We start from the raw sequence: 22,914 nt of genomic DNA, 5'->3' as shown, positions 1-22,914 counted from the left end.
CCTTCAACTTCAAATATTCAATTTGTATGTGTCAAATTTAATCAGAAAAGCCTAAAATTAGCCCTCTTGTGTTGGGCTTCAGTGGAACTCAGCATCTTTCAGGAATCATGCTGAACTGTGTATATTTTTATTCTCACTTTATATAAAAGCTGGGGGAGTGTTAATACCACCTTTTAAAATCTTTGCAATCTCCTTCCAACAGGGAAAAAAAGGGCAAAACAGCAAATGGCTACATTTAGAATCTCATCCATTTGATTTTTTGCACCCCGTTTATTGCATTGTCTCTTTCATTACAACAGCACATATCAGTTCCTGTGGCAGTATCAACATATAACTCTATTTTTAATGCTTTAGAGGTAAAATTCTTATCTTCCCCCATACAAAACTTCAAGGAAGAAAACTGTTGTAACATTGATTTTTCATGTCACAGTAAAAAGCACAAGAACTACTAGTACTTAACCCTTGTACTCCACGTGGAACGTAGATCATCTGCAAATCTCCTCCACTTCATTCTGTTGTGGGACAAAACTTCTAGCTGATTCCAAGAGTACCCCAATTCTTGTCCTTCAGTCTCAGTAGACCTTCTCCACTTTGTCCAAGTTCTTCTTCCTTTGCATTTTCCTCAACCAACTGACTTTGAAATCAAGAGAAGAAAGTGGGGATGGCTAGGCTACACTCTCAGAAAACCATGGCTAGAACTACAAATATATTAAAAAATAGTACTGAATTACTTTATAAAAGGCTTTGGTAAAACTTTTCACTCTATCAAAAAATTATGTATTTACTGGTATGAAACAAATTGATTTGCTGTTGAGCAAGGGCTTTTAATTGAACACCAATTGGAAGAATTTTTTCAGCACTCATTCACATACTCTTTGCCTGCTGTACCATTTTCTGTTCAGTGTTCTTGCAGCAAAGCCAACTTATATCCAGAGAGGTGTTCAAAAATTATGTTAAGTGATTTATTTGTTACCTCACTGACTGCAGCAGCATGACAGGATAGAGCATGGTAAGAATTGAGAAACACCAAGGGGCAGGGATGACTTGTATATTTGGTTAAGTGAAGAGGGGGACTGTAATGAGTGTGAACAAAAGGAAGATGTGTCAGAATATAGGGCAAAGAAAGACAACGTGTAAACCAGAGAGAATAAAGAAAATGAGCCACTTGTCAGCTATGGCTATTTGCCCAGTAGTCTAATAGAACCCTAGACATTTGTACATACTTTATATGGATGCTAGTTAACCAGTCTCTCACTGGAAGAATGTCAGTGATTGGTAGTCTCCTTCATCATGGATGCCAGAATACCAATGAGTAATGACTATTTTATTTATATTATAACATATGTGATTTAGGCTGATGCTGAAGTTCAGATTTCCGAAAATTCATTTTAAAAAAAGTTTGCTTTAAACTGATTGTGTACGCTTTCATCATGTACATGGAATTCTGTATAAATAAAAAATGGGGCTCCCTTTATACTGAAATTTTGTACCTCTTGAACGGAGCTGATGATCTCTTCACCTCCTGAATTCTACAAGAGTTGAATATGTTCAGGCCCAAGCACAAAGTGCTAATGACCTGGGAGAATTGCATCTTAAATTTGGTAATTTTGTTTGGGATGTAATTTAATCTTGATGAAAACATTTTTCAGTTTGGTTAAGCAAGAACAGGTTCGGTGTGTTGTTTCTTGGTCTTTCCATTGAATAAGATGAAAATGTAAGGGATGGTTTGAGGCAGTAGAATGCATATATGTATAATGGGGCTGTGAAATGTGTGTTATAAATGGAAATCAGTATTTTGAAAAGAGAAGGATGAATATTTGGCCTTCAAGGTAGAGATGTCACAATGCATCTTAAAGCTACTTTGTTCATTTGGTACATTCTATACTTCTTGCTGATTTATTGCATTCATTATTACACCTAGAAGTATTCCAAAGTTCATCCTGTTTTAAGTGCAGCTGTTCATACATGTAGATGAAAAACAAGCCAGTTCTCCAAAACCTCAGCAGTATCAGTCTGTAGGTTAGAAAATATAACTTGTCACCATAGCTGCAAAGCTCTGCTCCACTTATATTTCCCACACACTTTTCAGTGATGGCCCCTTCTTTGTATATTTTATAGTACTTACCAAGGTGTTTGTCTCATTCTGTTACTTGATTTTCTGTGGGTCCATCTGTTCAAACAAGACCCGTTTGCTACTCTTGGCCTGTCATGCTGCTATTTTGTTGTTCTTGTTTGCAGAAGCATTCTGAGACTGGTGGTAATTACACCCAGGCCCGCTGACAGGACAACTGCCCCAAGGCCTAACAATTCAAAAGGGCCCCAGGCCCTTTAAATTGCTACCAGAGTGCTGGCAGTGCAGAAGGGCTGGTGTCAGGGAGGGAGACAGGCTAGCCCCAGCCTGCTCTCTCTGCCCAAGACTCTGCCTCCTCCAGGAGTGCAGAGCTGCACCTTCCCCAGGGGCCCAGGAATTCTACAGCTATAATATTCAAATAGATTAAACACTTCAGAAAAATGATTAATAAAGGGAAGGCAGAGACAGTGACATAATTTATTTTTAAAATATATGTAGGAAGTCAAGAGCAAAGCTTCAGGTTTTGGCCTACAGATATAATCTGTGAATCTAGAGATTAGTCAAATTTATCCTATTTACTTTTCTGTGCCTTGTCACTTGTAACCAGGCATGGCTAACAGCGATGGCACTGCCTTCTGGGCTCTTGAGAATTAGCTCTTCCAGCTTCCTGAATGCCCTCTTCTGGCTGATGTCTTGCCCACTGTTACTTGTCCATTTGTTTTCCACCGCCTTTTATCAGGATCAACATTCCTCCCAGACCAAGGTGATTTTCCTTCAGGCTTCTGCCCTGCTGCAGTGTACCACTCTGGGGTCCTCCCCGCCAAGGGAACCCCAACCCCTATACTCAGTTTGCCTCAGTCACCCCCTGGCAGTCATCATCTAGCCCCTTACCTCAGGGGTAAACTGCAGTCTGAATTGGCCACTCATTGACAAGGGATTTTGAACCTTCTCCTTTTGCCTTCAGCTACCCTGACTGCCTCCCTGCAGCCCTAGTACCCTCAGGCCTTGTCTCAGGCCCTGCAGCCTGGGAACTTGCCTAGCCAGAACTCACTCAGTTCTGCCTGTCTTCCCCTCCACTCTCCCTGTGCTAGGAAGCCCCTGTAGCTTCCCTGACAGCTAGGACCCTCCTGCTCCACAGCTAAATCAGGAGACTCCTCTCGGGGAACCTTCTACATATACAGCCACAAACAATTGGCAGCTAAGTGCCCCAGTGTTTGGCTCCTCAGCTCCAGCTCTTTCTCCAGGCTGGGTTTGCCCCACTCTAGCGGGAAAGGGTTAACTGCCCCACTACACAATATAGAACTTGAATTTTAAAGAAAAAGCTGAGGTAGTAAAACAATCTCAGGAAAAAAATGCCAGTCTATCAGATATTCCAGATCACTGAAAGGAAGTGAGCCAAACTGAATGATTAGCCTACATTTTGGATTCTGTGTGATTAACCTCTCAAGGTCCCGCTCATGTCTAGTATTCTATGATTGTATAGTGCCTCACTTTTAGAAGCTGAAAATGTATACAGCTATGGAAAAAAGGACTCAAAGTAGTAAAAAATGTAGACTATGCTCAACAAATCAAAGAAAAAAACCAGTAAATATATTAAATGAATATTAGCACAAACTCAAATCAAAATGACAGTAAAAAATAGAAACTCCCACCAAGGATTAGTATGTTGTAAGGGAGATTGTAGTAATCCCAGTGTATTTTATGAATACAATTAAATCTGGAATTATTTTGCAGTGTGTTGCAGTCTTAGACAAACATGAAAAGCTCATCATGACCCCATAATATGATCCAGTTTATGCAATATTTAGGTCAATTATTCAGGACTTACACAGTGACTATTTAAAAATGCTTTGTTTCAAACAAAACATTTTACAGTTTACCAGTCTCACCTGTATGAAACGAGGAAACAAGTATTTAGAATCTGAAAGTTCAATTAATTTGATTAAAATTTATATAATGACATTTGGAAATCCTTCATTGCAACTTCATTCTCTATCGCTAGTGCCCTATATAGAATGCATATACATGGCTGGAAATCATTATAGATTAATATATAAGTGTTGCATAACAGTCCTCTATATTATAGGATTTCATTTTTTAAGTCTATAACCTTAATGGTAACAAAAATAGTGTCAAAATATGAACCAAATGTAAATTGGGTATGGTAATGTTTTCATGAACCTGCAGAAGACCCAAAACAACAGATAAGTCTGAACACACATCACTGCTGTCAATTGGACATAAACTCAGAAGCCAAGTGAAGAGGGTAATTTTCAACATTTTCTGTTTCACCAGTTAGAGAGAGGAGTCTGGGGACGCCTTTAAAAACTAACATATTTATTAGGTCATAAGTTTTTGTGAGCTATAACTCATTTCCTCATTCTCGAAGTGAAAGTGAGGCAGGGATGCAGAGATGGGCATGTGACATCTACCCTGACTTAATTAGCACTGTTGTGCTTGCCTCCAGTAGTGATGAGAAGGTGAGAGTACCTGAAGGAAAAATTAATTACTATATTCCAGCTCAGCAGTTTCATATTTGTAGTCTGTTTTTGAAGGTGCATTTTGGGGGCGGAGGAAGGGGTTGGTTTTGGGTTTTTTGTCCTCAACTTGCAAGTCAGTAACTGTGTGTCCAGGGAGGTTATAATGATTTTGAAATACCTTATTCCAAACTTGGTACCATCCAAACAGCACCGAAGTTCAAATTAAGGGGCAATTTTAAAAGTTCAGTTACTGCACTCGTGACGAGGGGTAGTGGAACCAGAATAGCACCAGAAAAGTTGCAGTATTGCTTTGTGTCTCGAAATAGCACCCGCGGTCTGAACATAGCCCCCCTGTTTTTTGTTACCATTCTTGATTTCTAGTGACCAAGTGACTGCTTTGCAGAGACCATCTGGTTTGTTCAATGCACATGGCAGAATGGCACTGCAGGTTCTTGATGGCATGTATTACGTTAGTGGATGTGCAGGTGAAAAAGCCTTTGATGGTATAGGTAATGTGGTTAGAGCCTATGATGGTGTCACTAGGGTAGATGTGGGGTTTGTTGCAGGGATTGGTTCTTGGATTAGTATTGTAGGGTGTGAAATTGTTGGAGATTGTTTTAGGTTGGGGGCTGTCTGTAAGCAAGGACTGGCCTGCCTCCCAAGGTTTGTGAGAACAAGGGATCATCATGTAGGACAGGTTATATATCCTTGATGATGAGTTGGAATATTTTAGCTGAAGGCTGGAGGTAATGGCTAGTGGCATTCTGTTGCTTTTGTTGTTGAATTTGTTCTATAGTACGTGACTTCTGGCTTTCCATCTGAGTTGGTTAATCTGTTTCGCTTTCCCCAGGTAGTGGTTGTAGTTTTAAGAAGTTTTATAGAGATCCTGTAGGTGTTTGTCTCTGAGGGATTGGACGAAGCACATTTGTATCTTAGGGGTTGTTTGTAGACAGTGGACCATATGATTTGTTGTGGATGAAAGCTGGAGGTGTGTAGGTAAACATAGCAGTCAGTAGGTTTCTGGTATAGACTTGTGTTTGTGACCATCACTTACTTGCACTGTAGTTCCAACAAGTGGATCTTTTCTGAGGTGGTTGGTGGAATAGAAATTGTTAAAATTGCAATGGAATTATTCAAGGGCTTCCTTCCTCTGGGTGCAGAGGATAAAGATGTCATCAGCGTTGTGCAAATAGAGGCATGGCACTTGGGGAAGAGAGCTGAGGAACATTGTTTCTAAGTCAGCCATAAAAACGTTGAGCCATATGGGAACCCAGTGCAGTGCTGGTGACATGAAGATATAAATCATCCCCAAATCTGAATTAATTGTGGGTGACAACAAAGGCACAAAGTTCACAACCAGCTATTTTTCTGAACAGATTAACCTCTCAGAAACCTTTTTCACTGGTGTTCATTTTGTCAGAAACACCACTTCATTATGTTTTTGTCTTTGTTTCAGTTAGTAGCGGATTGGGAACGGGATGCAGTCAGGTAACTAGTCTAAAGAGGGAGAAGAAAACCAAACCTCCCAACCCCCAGTTTGTTTCTTCTGTCCTGGCCCAAAAGATGGCAGAAAAGAGGAGATACACTAGCAACATCTATACATGTGTTAAGATCCCCAGAACTTGCTATGACTCACCCCCAACTGTCTCTTCAGTGATCAGCTTCCAGTGCCGCCCCCAACTTCTCTAACTCATTTATTCATTGTTGGTACAAAAAGTTACACAATTTAAAATTGGGGCAACATAAAACAGCTATTGGGAATAGATCTTGTGCCAGAGGGTGCTAGACCTTCTTGATAGCCATGATTACCTTGCAAATTACTTTGACTGGACACAAGTAAAAGAGAAGATTGTTTATAGAACTTCCCTGTTTTTCCCTATTTGAGTATTGTAACTCCCATTATATTTCATTAATTTAGGCTGTTTTAAAACTTACCCTATTATATAATTGCTAGTATTTAAAAGTAGATAAGTTCTGATAAAGTGGTGTTTTACCTTACTTTCAGAATCAGTGCCTGTTTCATGCCCTAGTTTTCTTCAGAATGGAGGGAGGGAGAGATTTGAAAATTCGTTGAAATCCTGGCCTTACTGAAGTCAATGTAAAACTCCCATTGATTTCAATAGTGTTAGGACATTGAATGTCTCATATGTATATAAAAGGTAATTTAGGATCTTTCTGTCTGCTTTAATTTTAACTGGAAATTAGAAGAGAACCAAGAGCTGAGCTATATTTTGGAGCCAAGTATTTGTAAAACTCTGTTCTTTTTTTGCATCTGCAAGGACCTATATTTGGGCAGAGCCTCTCTTGAACCACAGTCCCTATCTCTACTCATGCTTTCAACTTTAAAAATATGACTCAGCAGTAGTGCACAGTTAATTACAAACTCAGTTTGTATGCCACTGAATTGGGCTGCATAGAGTACTGATTTAATCTTTATTTTGTGTGTTCTCAATGCCAGGTGCTTTGTAATATAAGTTTTTCGGGGGCAAAAAAAGCAGGTGGTGAGGGAAAGTGTGTGTGTGGTGTGTATAAACAGATGCACTTCTAAAACTCTTTGCACAGGTCTTTTAACGCTGTAAGATGCAAGCAGTGGTGGGAACATTCTAGTGGTTATGTACATTGCACACACTCTTTGGCCTTGGTCATAAAACACACAGATTAACTAGCACCCCAATACGAAGAGCACTTTAGTATTGCTATTTTAATGGATTGCCTACTGTACAGATTAGCGACAAGTCACATTCTTCTCTCCAGCACGTAGGGGAAGCTTTAGTGAAAATCAGTACTGTAATGACATTTAAACGACATTCGCTGAAATGAGTACATGTGATTCAATTAACATACTCTATTCTAAGATTAAGAAAAAATAAGCAAGCAAAATATAAATATTGAAATTTTAGATTAAGATCTGGGAAAAGGCTAATTATTGCTGGGACAACACTATACTTTGGTTTTGATATGGGATTTGTGTGTGTGTGGTACACAGATTAACAATGAGTGAGGACAGGGTATACCAGAAAGAGACGGTTGGTGTTTTGAGCAAAATGTGCAAACCAATCCAACAACAGTTCAAAGAGACTTTTGTAGATCAAAATGAAAGCTCTATTTAAAAAAGACCTTCATCAAACGAATAATTCTGTTTTCACAGCACTTACTTATCCATTGCAGCTGTAGTTTAAAAAAAATCTGTAGAATGTAAATCAAGTCTAAATTATTTATTATTCTAAACTATGCTAGAATATGAATGCATCTTTAGTTATTCCTGTGATTTGATGGGTTAGGAGCTGATATGTTTTTACTTTATATTGTACTGTAATTTCAATCTATATTTCCATTACTTATTTTTGGACATGATTTTAATTGTTTTGAGTTAAGCAACAATAATAAAACTTATTCCAGACTGTAGACAGCTCTGCTGTCCATTAAAAGTTCAGTTTTTATTCCCTAAAATGAAGTTGAACAAAACACTAGGTAAACCTTATTAATACAACCTCTAATATGCATAAATACAATTTCTCCTTGGATTCCAAACAAAAGTAGAAAGATCCATTTCCTTAGTCTTTGCCAGCCCGGAAAGATGAGCTTTGCCTGCATCTAGTAGGAAAGCAGATCTAGGCTTTCTTGAACAAGGGAGAAGTAAATTTCAAAAAAGAGGAACTTTATTAAAGCTCTTGAGCACATTCCTGAACTGGGGGGAAGGTGCCACAGATCATTCCAGCAGCTTGTTGGAGAAATATGGCTGATCATGGAGGTATAATATTGTTGGAACAAAGTCTGGACATTGTGTATGAAGCAAGCAGGAGGGTTTATTAAACACAGCGCTGGTGGAGTGCCACTTCACCCATCAGGACTCAGTGAAGCACTGCCAGACAATAGATTACAATTGATTATATAGGTTATTGATTGGTGGGGGGGAAACTATGACATGGGTGTCACCCACGCCTGCATAGGTTCTAGCGGCAGGACAAAATGAGCACAGTAAGCCAATAATCTAGAAAGATTACAGAGTATCCCCACCCATAGCTTATAGAACATTTTATCTCTAGTACAGGTGGTTTCCTCGACCTGTTGAACAAAACAGGTATACAGTGACCAGTTCATGTCAAGATAGGATAGGCGATATGGTAATGCCTCCACACTGGTGCATCCAGGGGGTTTATCTAGAAGATTTAAAGCACAAATCATTAACAGTATACAGCTCTAATAACTGGTTTCCACATGCAGGGCCTGTCCTTGGAATGTAGTTGCTGAGGCAGATATTCCTCCCTTCAGACTTCAAGGCCCTTCCTGCCTGAGCTGGGATGTCCTTCTCTGGGTCTTGTGAGAGAGATAAGGGAGAAGGGGCCCAGTGAGGTATCTTTCCACTCTTGCTAGCTGGGTTTCTGTATTATAGGCCAACTCCACACTTTAAGAATTGAATAGGGGGTCTTTAGCACAAACCGTGGCTTGCCTGAGGAATTTTCACCCTACAAATGTTGTCACATACATGTTACTGGACTGCATCTCTGCAGTAAGAAAAGGTTGTAAGCGATCGTACCTGGCATCTGTTTTCATTCTATTCATCGGGACTGAGGTTTTGTCTACACTAGCACTTTTGTCAGTTAAAACCTTATTGGTCAGGGATGTGAGAAAACCACTATTCTGGTGGGAGATACTCTCCTCCTGACATAGCTATTGCTGCTCGTTAGGGGTGATATAATTATGGTGGAGAGAGAGCTCTCTCCCAATGGCATAGAGCAGCTGCACAGGAGACTTTGCAGCAGGGCAGCTGCAGTGGTACAGCTGTGCTGCTGTAAGGTCTGCAGTGTGGACAAAGCCTTAGTATCTCATCCCACTCCCATTAAAGGCCTGTTCATTTGGTTGAGACCACAATTCATCTGAGCTAATTACATACTTTGAGTAATGGTTATTTGATCCAGATGCGAACAGAGCCACAGTCACAGAGAATAAAAGACAACTTGCTTCATATCAGAATTCAGCTTTCAGAATTAGGAGACCCACTTTCATTCAAATAATCAACCTTCCAATAGCAGAGTTACTGGGGTTTTAAGCCATTGGTGTTGATCCCAGCAGTGATATCATTACTGTTTTCAAGCCAGAGTAAACAATGTTTATTTCATGATGAGTGTCTGTCCCAGTTGTAACATCACAAAGCAAAATAAAGGTACAATGACTAATATATACTTGGAATAACAGAAGAACTGTTGGCTTTAAAAATAAGTATCAAAATGAGTGGCAAATTGGTCTGGTTTTTTTAAACAGTTAACTCAGTTTTACATAATTAGTGACAGTGTTACTATTTGGAACTTTTAAATATATTACTAAATGCAGAAATATTAAAACATATCCTCTTCCAAAAGAAGCCTCAAGTTGAAATTTTAAACTATGCGTTTCAAGAAATTCAGATTCAGCTGCTGTTTGTGGAACTTGTGTGTTTTGTTTTGACTGGGCAACTTTAAGCTTTCACGGTGGTTTTACTTTTGGGGTTTTCCCCATTTTGTAAGTACTTTTCACCATTTTGGATTTTATATCCAGTTCTCTTAGTTAGATTCAAAGATGAAAAATGTCTGTGTGTCATGATTATTGAAAGGGCTAATTGCTTAGTAAAGGGTAATGTGACATCTGCTCTAATGAAATAGTTTTCCTAGTGCGTAATAGTTTAGTTTACAGTTAGTAGAACTCATTTTCACTTTAGAAAATATTTGGTTCCCTTTTTTTAAATCTTAAAATGTTTTTGAAATACATGCAAAGGTTGGTGTTTTAGTGGTTTTTTTGGTTTTTTTTCTTTTTTTTTTCCTTTTGATAGAACAAACCGCTTAAAGGCAATTGGATTATTTTCTGCAAAAAAAATAATCTTTTATATATGAAATTGTTGTTGCCTTTTATTTGAAGGCTATCTGGAAAAGGCCTTGCATTTTTTGAATGTGTTTTTAAATGTTGTTAACATTTAATTTCATTGAAATATACCCATATTAAGATGAACAGTTCTGCTAAGAAAAATACTACTGTGGTTGCAACAAAAATTTGCTTTAGTTGTGTGTGTATTCATATTAACACTTGAAGATCAGTTCTTTGGGGCACCTAAAAGTGAAAAGTATCTTATTTATCCTATCTGCTTTTTGAGTACTGGGATGGCTTGAGACATTTTCTGTAGTACATATATTTTAGTGTAGTGTTTTTACAGATAGGACTTGATGGTCCTCAGGAGACTTCTCTGGATGCATAAAACATTCTTGTTATAGGACATCAGCCATCACATTTTTCTCTATTTATGATAATTATAGCTCACTACAGTCTGTAATTGCATCTGATATTTATAATGCCATAGTGCATATTTATAGCCTTATAACTAGTCTATTAATACTTGTAATTCCAGCTCCTTTATATGTATGTATAGCTTTGTATTTCATTTTCCAGCTTTCATTTTGTATAATTTGATTTTGATTTAAATAAAGGAAAATGCCAGCTTTGGTTCTGCAATTCTCTGTATAGCTCCCCCTTTTTCCTTTACTCCTGTTATCACTTTGTTTTCCTTCAGCCGTCCTCCCTTTCATTCACTACTTCTTCAAAACCTGTATACCTTTTCACATTCACCTTATGTTTAACAAACAAAAGTTGCATCTATATCATGATTCCTATTTAGATTCTGTACTTTAAAGCAGAGAAAAGAGTTGAGACTTGAAGAGTAACATTGAAAGCCACTGCAGCAATGCACTATTATGTGTTATAAAATCTTTATTACATCCTTTGGTGTTCATCAGAATAATAATCACATTGAATTGTTATAATTTTCCTGTAACTTTAATAAGTAACTGTTGCCATTTAGCATTATTTGATTTTGACTTATTAGACAGTGGTGTGGGCCCAGAAATAGGAAAGCATCCCAGCTCAGGGCATACATTTAAGCACATGATTAAATCCCCTTAGAATCAGCAGGATTTAAGTACATGCTTAAAATAATGTAATCTTCAAACAAGGTTATATTAATGTGGAATAAGAACCTTTTAGCTCATACCTGTAGAGGTCACAGGAGGGACTTGCAATACAGCATTTCTTTGCGTGCCGCTGTTCAAACTGCAGGGCTATGAAAACATAACCTGTCCAGAATAGGGGTAGCTTAAGCTTATACTTACATGCTTTTTTGAACAGAGAAACTGATACAAAAGCTATGGAAGTAAGTGAAAAAACCTCTCTCACTTCAAAGAGGCTAACGAAAAGTAAAACTTTATAGTGGCTGTTAAAGTTCAGTGACTGCTGACTGGGTAATTAAATTACAAAGTTCTGTATTGTACATTATGAATTTTTATACTTCCATTAGAATTCTGGATGCAAATTAGCCATGTGATAGCATGATGTACTTGATATGATTGTGTTGAAACTTCAAAATGTAACTAAATGCTGCGTGTGAAAAGACCTATTCCTTTTGTCTGTTGCACAGATCACAAGGAGGAAAGAATGGAATGTAAATTACTTTGTGGGTGTTGATAGTGTTTTTTATCAGAAATTGGAAATAAAATCTGGCACTCACTTGACTAGGTGTGCTACAGGAAAAAATATTTTGATTAATTTTTATAAACAAACAATACACATAGATAAAAATGTAATTTGATAAATTAAAAATAACACGTTTCATAGGATAGCAAATGCACTTGTGCATTAGAACAACATTGCAACTTGTCAGACCTTCAGGATCAGACACTATTACACACAGATAATTTTAAAAACCTCACAAGTAGGAAAAAAGGGAATGAAGGAACTGTGAGGAAGGAAAAAGCAGAAAGGTCAAGTAGAATCAAAATGTGGTACAGGTTGAACCTCTCTAGCCTGGCACCCTTGGGACCTGATCAGTGCCAAATGAGAGAACTTGCTATACCACAGGAGGTCAATATTGTGTAGCAGCATTACTAGCACTTCCACTGCTGCTGGGCTCTTAGAAGACATTTAGGGGTAAATTACAGCTGCATGACAGCACAGAACCCGGAGAGCCAGGACTGGTGACTGTAAAGAAACTTTATGGGGCCACAGGAAACTTGGCCACATCTATGGTAAGTGGTTGTCTGCATAACTCAAATCATGCCAGGTTATGGATGTTGCCAGCCAAGAGTGCTGGACTAGAGGTTCAACCTGTATTATTTGAGCTGTTTGGGTACTCTATCCAAATATATCAAGAATCAGTGTCCAAATCTATTGAAATTCATATAGCTGCTCTTTGTTGATTAACTATTCTTTGTTTAACTGCTAACCCATATGAGGTCTGATTTACTGCCACCTATACTGGACATAAGTGTCCATCTTCACTTTTGTAAAATCATATAGTTGGTAATAATTGCAGTTGTCAAGAACCAAAATCTTTGTGATGTTAGGCCCAGTGGAGGAGTTTCATATTATTATCAGCTGAGGTGAAGCATTGCTTTCCCTCTTGTGTCTAGCTCTTTCCATGAACAGTGTCTTTAACATAATTATTTATTCATGTATTTTAAGGCTGGGAGGGACAATTGTGATCATCTGATTTGATTTCTGGCATAACCCAATAATTAATTCTTGCTTCAAGTCAAAATAGTTCTGGTTGCATAAGAATATGTTTTTTAAACAAACACCCAAACTTAATTTAAAATGGTCAGTGAAGGAGAATCCACTACAATGAATGGCAGATTGTTCCAGTTGTTCTCACTGCACCATTTCTCATTTGAATTTGTCTAGCTTCAAATTCCCGCCATTGGATGTTGATTCACCTTTTTGTCCCAGATTGAAGAGCGTTCTATTTTCAAATTTCTGGTCCACAGCATAGGTACTTACAAATTACGATCAAACCATCTCCTAACTTTCTTTAGATCAATTAAATAGATTGAGCTCCTTGAGTATCATACTATAAGGCAGGGTTTCCTGATTTTATTTGGCCACAGAACCCTTCTAAATGTGAAAGAATTTTGCAGAACCCCATTCCCAGGCTCTACTCCCCTCAGCCTCCAAACCCACCCCCCATCTTCAGATTTTACCAGCCTAAGTTCCCAAATCTGCCCCCCCATCCCACAAACCTGTTCCCCATCCCCAGACTTAACCCCTCTCCGCCCCAAACCTGCTCCCAGAACTAACCCATTTGTGGTGCTGGCTGGGGAGTCTATGCTGGATGGCCACATGCACCCAGCAGAAGGAAGGCTGGTGTGAAGGTGTTCAGCTGGTGGGTGTGAGCCAAGCAATACCCATAGGAGGGGTGTGGCTGCTTGGATAGTAGGGTGAGTGAGGGGCTCTCAGTAGCTCCCTGCCCTGACACTGCTGAAATAATAGAACTGAACTAAATTGGTTTAATGGATGGATCCCTCCCGCTGCCCTGCCAGCCGTTAAATAAATTAAATTTAGTTCTGCTGTTTCAGCAGTGGCAGGCAGGGAGCCACAGAGGAGTCAGCTATTGTTAATTTTTTTCTTTGATAAAAGTTAGGCTGGCGGGTCTAAAATGACTCTGGTTATACCCTTGACTCTTCTTTAAAATATAGACACAACACTAACTTGCTTCCAGTTCTTTAGAATTTTCCTGAGGTTTCCTGAAAATCAGAAGGTTTAGAGCCAGTTCTTTTCAAACTCAGGGATGCAAATTATAAAAAAAAAACAGTTAAGTTAAAAATGGCTTAATTTAGTAGCTGTTATTTAACAACCGCGTCATCACCAATTGAATGGAGAATACATCGTGTAGCTTTTTTTTTCCAAAATAGAGAATAGAAATACTCATTAATGTGAAGAAGTAGGACTTACTCTCAAAAGCTCATTACATAATAAATGTTAGTCTTTAAAGTGCTAGGAGACTGCTTGTTATTTGTGAAGCTATAAACATATGGTTACCCCCTGAGATGCATTATGCTCTATTTTATTTTAGCTTAGATTAAATTTGATTTCAGGAGGCCACTCTGGTTTAACCAGGAGATCTTAAATTATCTGACAATCAAGAAGGTGCCCTACAAAAAGTCAAAGGTCAAATTACAAAGGATGAGTATTAAATAACACACGTATGTAGCGGGAAAATTAGAAAGGTGAAGGCACAAAATGAGCTCAGATACCAATCCCGTCTCACCTGGCTTATTCAGGACCCAGAAGCCAAGCCACATGCTCCTTACGGAGACCAAACAGACTAATCACAACACTCACCAAGCTACCATTTGTTCTGTTAATTTGTCGTGTTTCAGGTGTGCACTGTTATACTAAGCTGCGTGCATTTTTGTTATAATTTAATATTAATTTGCAGGATGGAGGTCTGCTTCTGAATAATCCCACTGCTTTAGCAGTCCATGAGTGCAAATGCCTTTGGCCAAACATCCCGCTGCAGTGTGTAATATCATTGGGCACTGGTCGATATGAAAGTGAAAGGAAGAACAGCATCACATACACAAGTTTGAAAACCAAACTTACAAATGTTATCAGCAGCGCAACTGATACGGAAGGTTAGTGTCTACTGATTTGTCATTTTGTCTCTGTTTTTTAACTATGGTTGTCAGGCTGACATTTGTTGTAATTACAGATACAGTAAATTAGAAAACCTATAATACCATCAAAATATATGCCATGAAGAAAATGTAAATGTATCTGGAGCACTTTTAGTCCAGAGAACATTTCATAACCTTATTTTTCAGATTGGGATTACTTTGTTAATCTCTTTACCTGTCACATACAGCTGGAGTTCAGGTTTAGTTTAGATGAAAAGTCAATGTAGACAAAAGCAAGAAATGGAGATTTAAAGAATATTTATTTCAATAATCTGTTTTCACGGTACATCATACATATTTCCAGTATTCTTGCTATATTTTAAATATACTTTTTTTGTCTCTACTACCTCTGATATGGGCTTTTTTGATTGTTAGTTGTTATGAATGTTGTTATGATTACTGGATGGTTATAGAGCTAGTGAAATATGCATTTATTTTTTCCCCATGAATCTGCACCATGAACAACTTATTACTAAGCTGTCCTTAACTGAATACATCACATCTGAAAAGTGTGGTGCTGACCATCAAGCAAGGGTATAAACCTTAGAACTCAGAATAAGAATTAAACTGAGAATGATAGTAATCATGCAGTTCTTATTTTGTTTTATTTTTAACTTGGCCTTCTGAAGAACAACAAGCCTGGAAATCCATTTCAGGAGGAAAGGAAATACTGTTGTATAATTTCAACTTTTGAGAGAAATATTAAAGTAGTTGATCCAGAACATGGATTTGACTTTTGAAGCTTGTGACATTTTTAAAAATACACCCTTTTCTGTAAGGCCTAAGTTCTGTCACTGGTTTTCTTTTATGTCAGTGGGAGATATTTACCCTCGCATGGGAGCACAGGAGAATTACATAATTAGGTGGTCATACTTGTCTCCATTTTGTAAGCTACAAAAATGTGGGTGTTCAGAAGAGTGTTCTGTCCATATCAACATAACGTTGGGAGCCCAGGCTCAATGTGGACTGAAATGCGTTGATCTGAAAAGTACCCTCATGTCATTTTTTAGTTCTGCTGCTGCTTAGCTCCACGTATAAGCAGAGCAGCCACATGAAACTACTCAGGAAGGCAAACCATATGTGATCCCTTATTATTTTTACTTTGCAGCTAAGCTGTGTAAAATGGCAAAGCAGAGAGGTAGCTGAGTTGATTACTTGTATGGAGGTAGGGAAGGATGATGAGCCTAACAAGCAGTTTGGTGATATGGGAACTGTTAGGCTGAGAAATGTGGAGAAGGGAAAAGGCACTGAAGGACGTGATGGGTAGGGGTGGGGAGAAAGGAATAGAGAAGAAGGGTTGACCAGGGTATAGCCGGAGAAGATGAAACTGAGCGACTAAAATGTGGAAGAAGGTAATGACTAGTGTGAGGTCAGGCTGGGAAGAGGGAGAAGAGGGATCTGGGGAACAACTGGCAGGAGAAGGGATCAAGCTGAGTAGCTTCCAAGAAAAATCAGCTCAAATCCTTTTCAGTTTTCCTTCACTGCCAAGATGTTTTCCCCTCTTAAATTTCATGCATAAAAAGCAGAAAATATTGAAGAGAAGTGAAAGTAAGAAAGGACAGAGAGGTGCTCAGAGAGAAAAATAGTACAAATGAAGAAAGTGAAACTAAGAATTAAAGGGGAAAGCTGGAAAGAGCAAAAGAGAAAAGATAAATATGCCCTACATCCTTTCTGTCCTCAGTTGCAGCAGCACCTTCTTCCTTTGTTACCAGGTGTCATGATTATGAGTGTTAGCCAGCAGCCTGGGAGTAAAAGGGTTAACCTCCTTAGCCAGGTGGGGTTGGCCTGTAGGAATGTAGGTAAGAATTGAATTTTGGCTCCTCCCTCTTCTGTTCTTTGTTCCTTTTTCTTCTTTCCAGCCATGAGGGAGAGAGAGACAGAATATCTCTCTCCAAGAACAACCCCTCCAATCTTCTGTAAGTAGGGAAAAGTTTAGATAGATCCGTTAGGCTTTATTGTTTTATGGTTTGGGAAGTGGGATCTGATGTCTGTGAACTTTTTATAAATATTCTTTTACTCTCCTTGTAACTAAGTTTTCGGCCCATGGTGGAGACTCCCCATGTGTTTTACTTTGTGACTTTTCCATCTAGTCATGAGGCTTGCAACACAAATATTGTTGTAATAATAAAAGTTCTTTCTTTTTCTTTTTATTAACCTGGTATTGGTTAATGTTTGTGTCCTGGTTTTTACTTTTGGGGCTAAGATTTCCCAAGTAGTCTCTCCCTGGTTTCCTTATTATTACTTGGGTGGTGGCAGCAAATTTTATCCCCAAAATCTAAGGCTTTTAGGATTTTTGGGGGGGAAGTCTATACCAAAACCTGGTAAGTAAGGTTTTGGAGGTACTTTCGCTAGCCCCCACTTCTGCATTTATCTTGCTAAAGTGGGGAAGGAGCCATGACACCAGGTCAGAGGAGTCTGATGTGGTTCTTTAAATACTTGGGATAAGGAAACACCAGTTCCCATATTTGTTAATGCACCTGTGTATCTTGGGGAACAGGCAACCAGGACTTAAGCAAGGAGAGGATAAATAGGGAAAGAATTAAGAGGGGAGAGAGGGAAATGAGATAAGGAAATAGAAAGAAAGGTCCAAAGGATGTGAGAGCAGTGAAGAGGAAAGGGAGAAATGGAAATGCTTTGCACATCCAGCCAGTGTAATCAGATTTTAATAATGTATTAGTACTTGATGTTGAATAAAAGCTTCAAAAACAAAAAGTGCCCTGACAAATATTATATAAAAATTAAATCAGTCATAAATGGCAAATGCTTTGAAACCAGTTTATCACCCCTTCTTTATAATACTTTAGGTTCGTGATAAATGTGTACCGGAATGTCATCATATGTCCTATCATAACATCTTTGGTTTAGGGAACATGAATGGGTGAGGGGTGAGTGGTGTTGACCTGTACAATATTAATACATTTTGGAATCCAGTCACCTGCAAAATATTGAAATTTACATTTTAACCTAAGACCCAGCAGCCACTCTTGTCTAGTTGTCGCACTAAATCAAGGTGGGTTATAAAAACTCATCTCCCATTATGGTGAAAATGAACTCAGCTACAGATTCGTACTAGTCTTCTGAAGAGAGAGGACTTCTGAGAGAGTCAGTGTGAAATAGCATTCACTCAGACTAGCTATTGACATGTACATTTTTGTGGCATTTCAAAATCAGTGATGAGCTCTAAATGGTATGTAGCCAGCGTAGAGAGGGAAGTTAAAGTGAGAGAACATCTGAATCTGTTAGTATTGTATCTGACTGTTTAGTTCATTCTAATGACAAAATAGATTACTATAGGATTAGAAGCAGTTCTTCATAAATTCAGAAGGCTAATTCATATGTGAAGCATTTTTAACTGTCCTGCTGCATTTAGTATATTAAGCAGTGATAATGGCAGGAGGCAGGGAGAGGAAGTGTTTAATACATAGAGGAATGGCAGGGAGAGGACCTGCATTAGCCTGCAAAAGCAAGCTGCATTTGTAGGACTGATACTCTTGATTTATCAGAACTCTGTTGTGATTTAATATTTTACTATCTTTGTTTTAAACCAGAAGTCCATACAATGCTTGATGGCTTGTTGCCGCCAGACACCTATTTCAGATTTAACCCTCTGATGAATGAAGACATACCTCTGGATGAAAATCGCAAAGAAAAACTCAATCAGTTGCGTACAGATGGAATACGGTATTTAGAACGAAATGAAGAAAAAATGAAAAAAGCTGCCAAAATCCTAATACAAGAAAAAACACTTCTGCAGAGATTTAATGACTGGCTAAGGCTAAAAGCTGACATGTATGAAGGACTTCCATTTCTTTCCAAACTGTGAATATGTAATTCATGAAAACTCACATACCGTTCCAGAAAATCCAGCCAATACTATAAGGGATCTGTGCATACATCATTGCTGTACGCTTCTGGATAGCTGTCAGATCTGGGGAGTGCTGTAGAAAGGACTTCCCAGTCAAGCATTGGTAGAGTGTTGCCTGCTTTGTACACACATCCTTGGAATAAGGTTTCATGGTGTTCCTCTTTTGAGCTTTAGGAACATTACTGTTGTACAGGTTAATTTAACTAAAATAGTGGTGGGTTTTGGTTATTCATGCAGGCCTGTTCGAGATTCATTACACACAGCTCAATTTATCCCACTAAAATTGACAATAATGAAAAACAAATGTGCTATTCATTTTTGTAAGTATGTGCCATAATCATGTTGACAGTTACACCTTGTTTATTTACTTACTACTGAATTGAAAATAAAAACAAAAATCAGACTGATTTCTAAGTATGTTGTAAGTGCTGCAATATACACTGTAAGCTATTTTACTGCCAGTGAAGGTAATAGCCTTTCAGTTTATGAAACAGAGAACTTGGCCCATATAAATGCACTCTTCCATTTCAAAGATAATGTTAAAATTTGTTTTCCTGTGCACTTTTTTGTGTGTAACAATTAACTTTGTCCAGTAAGATGTTTGCTGATTATAAAAGGTATTAAAATACTCAATCAACCAGTATGTTTTCTGTAAGTTTGATGTGATGTACATTAACATTTATAGGTTCAATTTCAGAAAAACTTATTTGTTTGAAAATAACTCTAAAACCTCATCCCAGTAAATATTCTTGTCACATAATAAAGGAAATAAATTCTTGAAATAATCCACTTCCCATGCTGGAGTAGTGACTGACTTAATATACTGAAGCCTCAGATTTGGGTACCACCAAACTTTGGAAACCAGTGTGTAAGAAAAGTATGTAAAGTTGATACAAATTTGCATGTGGTGTGTTCATGTAACTTAAAAGGTTGCTTTTGGAAGAAAATAGCTTATTTTAATTTTATTATATCCAACTTTGGCTCATTCCATAAGTCTTATTTATGTGACTTTGGTGAGAATTCATTCAAGAAAATGACAAATGTAATCGAACCGCAAGAAATGGTGTAGCTGTGTGAAGATATCGGAAAATCTGTCCATGTACAATTTGAGATTATATACTCTGTATGTCATCAGACTAAAAGCTCCATTTTGAAAGTGGGACTAGTGGGCCTTCTCTGCCATCTTTCCCCCTCCCCCCCATCCCCCTTCTCAGAAGGGGATGTTTGACAGAGTATGGCCGCATCTACATGTGCACGCTACTTCGAAGTAGCGGCATCAACTTCGAAATCGCACCCGTCACGGCTACACGTGTTGGGCGCTATTTCGAAGTTGAAATCGACGTTAGGCGGCGAGATGTCGAAGTCGCTAACCCATGAGGGGATGGGAATAGCGCCCTACTTCGAAGTTGAACGTCGAAGTAGGGCACATGTAGACGATCTGCGTCCCGCAACATCGAAATAGCGGGGTCCGCCATGGCGGCCATCAGCTGAGGGATTGAGAGACGCTCTCTCTCCAGGCCCTGCGGGGCTCTATGGTCACTGTGTGCAGCAGCCCTTAGCCCAGGGCTTCTGGCTGCTGCTGCGGCAGCTGGGGATCCATGCTGCATGCACAGGGTCTGCAACCAGTTGTCGGCTCTGTGGATCTTGTGTTGTTTAGTGCAACTGTGTCTGGGAGGGGCCCTTTAAGGGAGCGGCTAGCTGTTGAGTCCGCCCTGTGACCCTGTCTGCAGCTGTTCCTGGCACCCTTATTTCGATGTGTGCTACTTTGGCATGTAGACGTTCCCTCGCAGCACCTATTTCAATGTGGTGCTGCCCAACGTCGACGTTGCCAGCCCTGGAGGACATGTAGACGTTATTCATCGAAATAGACTATTTCGATGTAGCGTGCATGTGTAGACGTAGCCTATGTGTGCCCAAACAAACCAGTTTTGTGAATGTCCATCATAAGGAACTTTTATCAGGGCTGTGACAATCTGCAATGGAACTTTTTTTTTTTAATCTGGCAGGTGAATGTGGTATTAGTGGATCTCCAGGGATACTGGCCAGGTTTTTTAAAGATACTTAGGTGCCTAAATACCTTTAAAATCTGGCCTTTGGTCTTGCATCTTTTGTTCACTCCTTGACTCTAGTGGGATGATTTGTGTCTCTAATAACGGGTTTTGAGGGAGTGGCTCTAAGAAGAATTCAGAGCAGAAAGAGGAAGCTACTACTGAGAGCTCACATTCCTTTTAGCAGGGTGCCACATATCTCATGGCCTATGTCTAGACTAGAGAGTTTTGTCGGCATAATGGCCTTTTTGCCAGCAAAACCCATGGAGTGTCCAGACTTTCAAGGGCGTTCTGTTGACAGTAAGTCAACACAACACTTTTGTCGACAGCCATACCCTGCTCACCACAAGGAATAATGCCTCTGATAGATATGCCACCAAAAAGCCAGCCTGGACGTTCCAGGGAGCCTTCTGTTGACAGAAAGGGCTTCCAGTAGATGAGACAACCTTGTTTGCTGTGCTTCCAGTTGTCCGTTTTGCTGATAGAGCAACTGAGCAGTCCTCTGTTGACAGAGCAGATTGCCCTTGTGATCTGCTTGGCAGTCTGGCTGCTATCTGTCGATAGAAGTTTTGTCAGAAGAGATCATCTGACAAATACTTCTGTCAACAAATTGCTCTAGTCTAGATATAGCCATGGTGTGATTGGAGAAAGCAAAAGCAAGGCTTTCAAATTTTGTATGAGAGGTTCTTGTCACGTCTCTGCACCACTTGTTTTTCCTCCCTCAGCCTTTATAAGACCCTCCACACTTCCCAGTTTCTTTTTGTCTTCAAAGCTAATGAGTTTTGTTAAGGTCCATGTTCAGTCTTGGCTCAAGTATTATGAAAATCTCTGTGATGCAGTTAAATTCTAGAATCCAAAGGCCAAAGAAGTCCCTGTAATTGGGGGCACCAGAGAGGGAGAGTGGTCAGGTTTCTTCTTGATCAGGGAAAAGATTAGAAAAACAGAATATTATCGTGATTGGGTGAAAGAATTAAGTATCTTGGTCATTTGTCATTTTTATTCTGAATGTTCCTCATGTACCCAAAATGGTTCCCAGAACAAAGACTAACATAATAATTTAGAAAGAAATATTTCTGTAGTCTTTGCTATCGTCTAGCTTGCCCTTTAAGGCAACCTGGGCTTTGCCTTTCTCTGACCAGACAGCTATCCCCCAGCTGAGGCTGAGGAATTACTTAATTATATGAATATCCCAAGCTCAAAGGGATCAGAGGTGGGGGTGACTTAAACAGAGTGGTGAACACAGTCAAGGGAGGTGATCAAGCAGAAAGGAGCAAGAGAGGATTTTTCTCTGGAAAGAGTCTGGGAAGTTCATGGTGAAGGAAACCCTCAGGATTCAGGTTAGCTGCCTGTGGAGAAAGTGGTGAGAGATGTCTATGGGTACTAGAGAGAGCCCTGAAGAAAACTGCCTTAGTCTCTGAGGAACGGAGGTAGCGGAGGAAACCTGGTGGAGCAGCAGCAGCAGCTTAGGAGTAATTATGCAGAGTCCCGGAGTAGGGGCAAAAGCAGCTGGTTTTTGAATTATTCCAAAGGGACAGAATTATTAGTCTGGATATTTAGTCATACAACTGGATCTTCATTATCCCAGCAGATGAATGAGTTTTTAAGTGATCTGACTAGAGGGACAGGCCATTGAAGACGCAAACAGCAGAAGGCCATTGTAGGACCAAGAAAGTGACGAGAGGTGAAGCCCCCTGTAATACCATGACCGGACACCAAGAAGTTCTGCAGAGTGTTGGTGAGGAAAACAACTCAGCAACTCCCACACTCTTCAGGCTTTTCATCCTCAGCTATCCTTGAAACCAAAGGAATGGCCTGGATCTGCTTAGTTCACTAACAGCCTATCCCGTGAGCTGTGGAATAACAAGTGATATTTAAAAACTGAAACAAACCCCCTATATACACCACTGAGGGAGGCAAAGAAGGTGTTGGGGGAAAACACAAGCCATTCGGCTAGTGTCCTTGGGCGAAATGAACATTT

General features: G+C 39.3%; 1 protein-coding gene across 1 annotated transcript in view; it reads left to right on the top strand.

Moving 5' to 3' along the window:
• Positions 1 to 19,866, top strand: part of PNPLA8 (patatin like domain 8, phospholipase A2) — a 59,490-nt gene extending 39,624 nt beyond the window's left edge. The window contains exons 9-10 of the mRNA XM_075014613.1: positions 14,786 to 14,981; positions 18,572 to 19,866. Coding sequence (XP_074870714.1) covers positions 14,786 to 14,981; positions 18,572 to 18,846 — 471 coding nt within the window. The 3' untranslated portion in view covers positions 18,847 to 19,866. The remainder of the gene's footprint in view (positions 1 to 14,785; positions 14,982 to 18,571) is intronic.
• The last annotated feature ends 3,048 nt before the right edge of the window (positions 19,867 to 22,914 follow it).

This window comes from Carettochelys insculpta, chromosome 1 (genome assembly GCF_033958435.1).
Source record: "Carettochelys insculpta isolate YL-2023 chromosome 1, ASM3395843v1, whole genome shotgun sequence".
In the NCBI taxonomy this organism is placed as follows: Eukaryota; Metazoa; Chordata; order Testudines; family Carettochelyidae; genus Carettochelys; species Carettochelys insculpta.
This window is presented reverse-complemented; position numbering and strand designations above follow the sequence as displayed.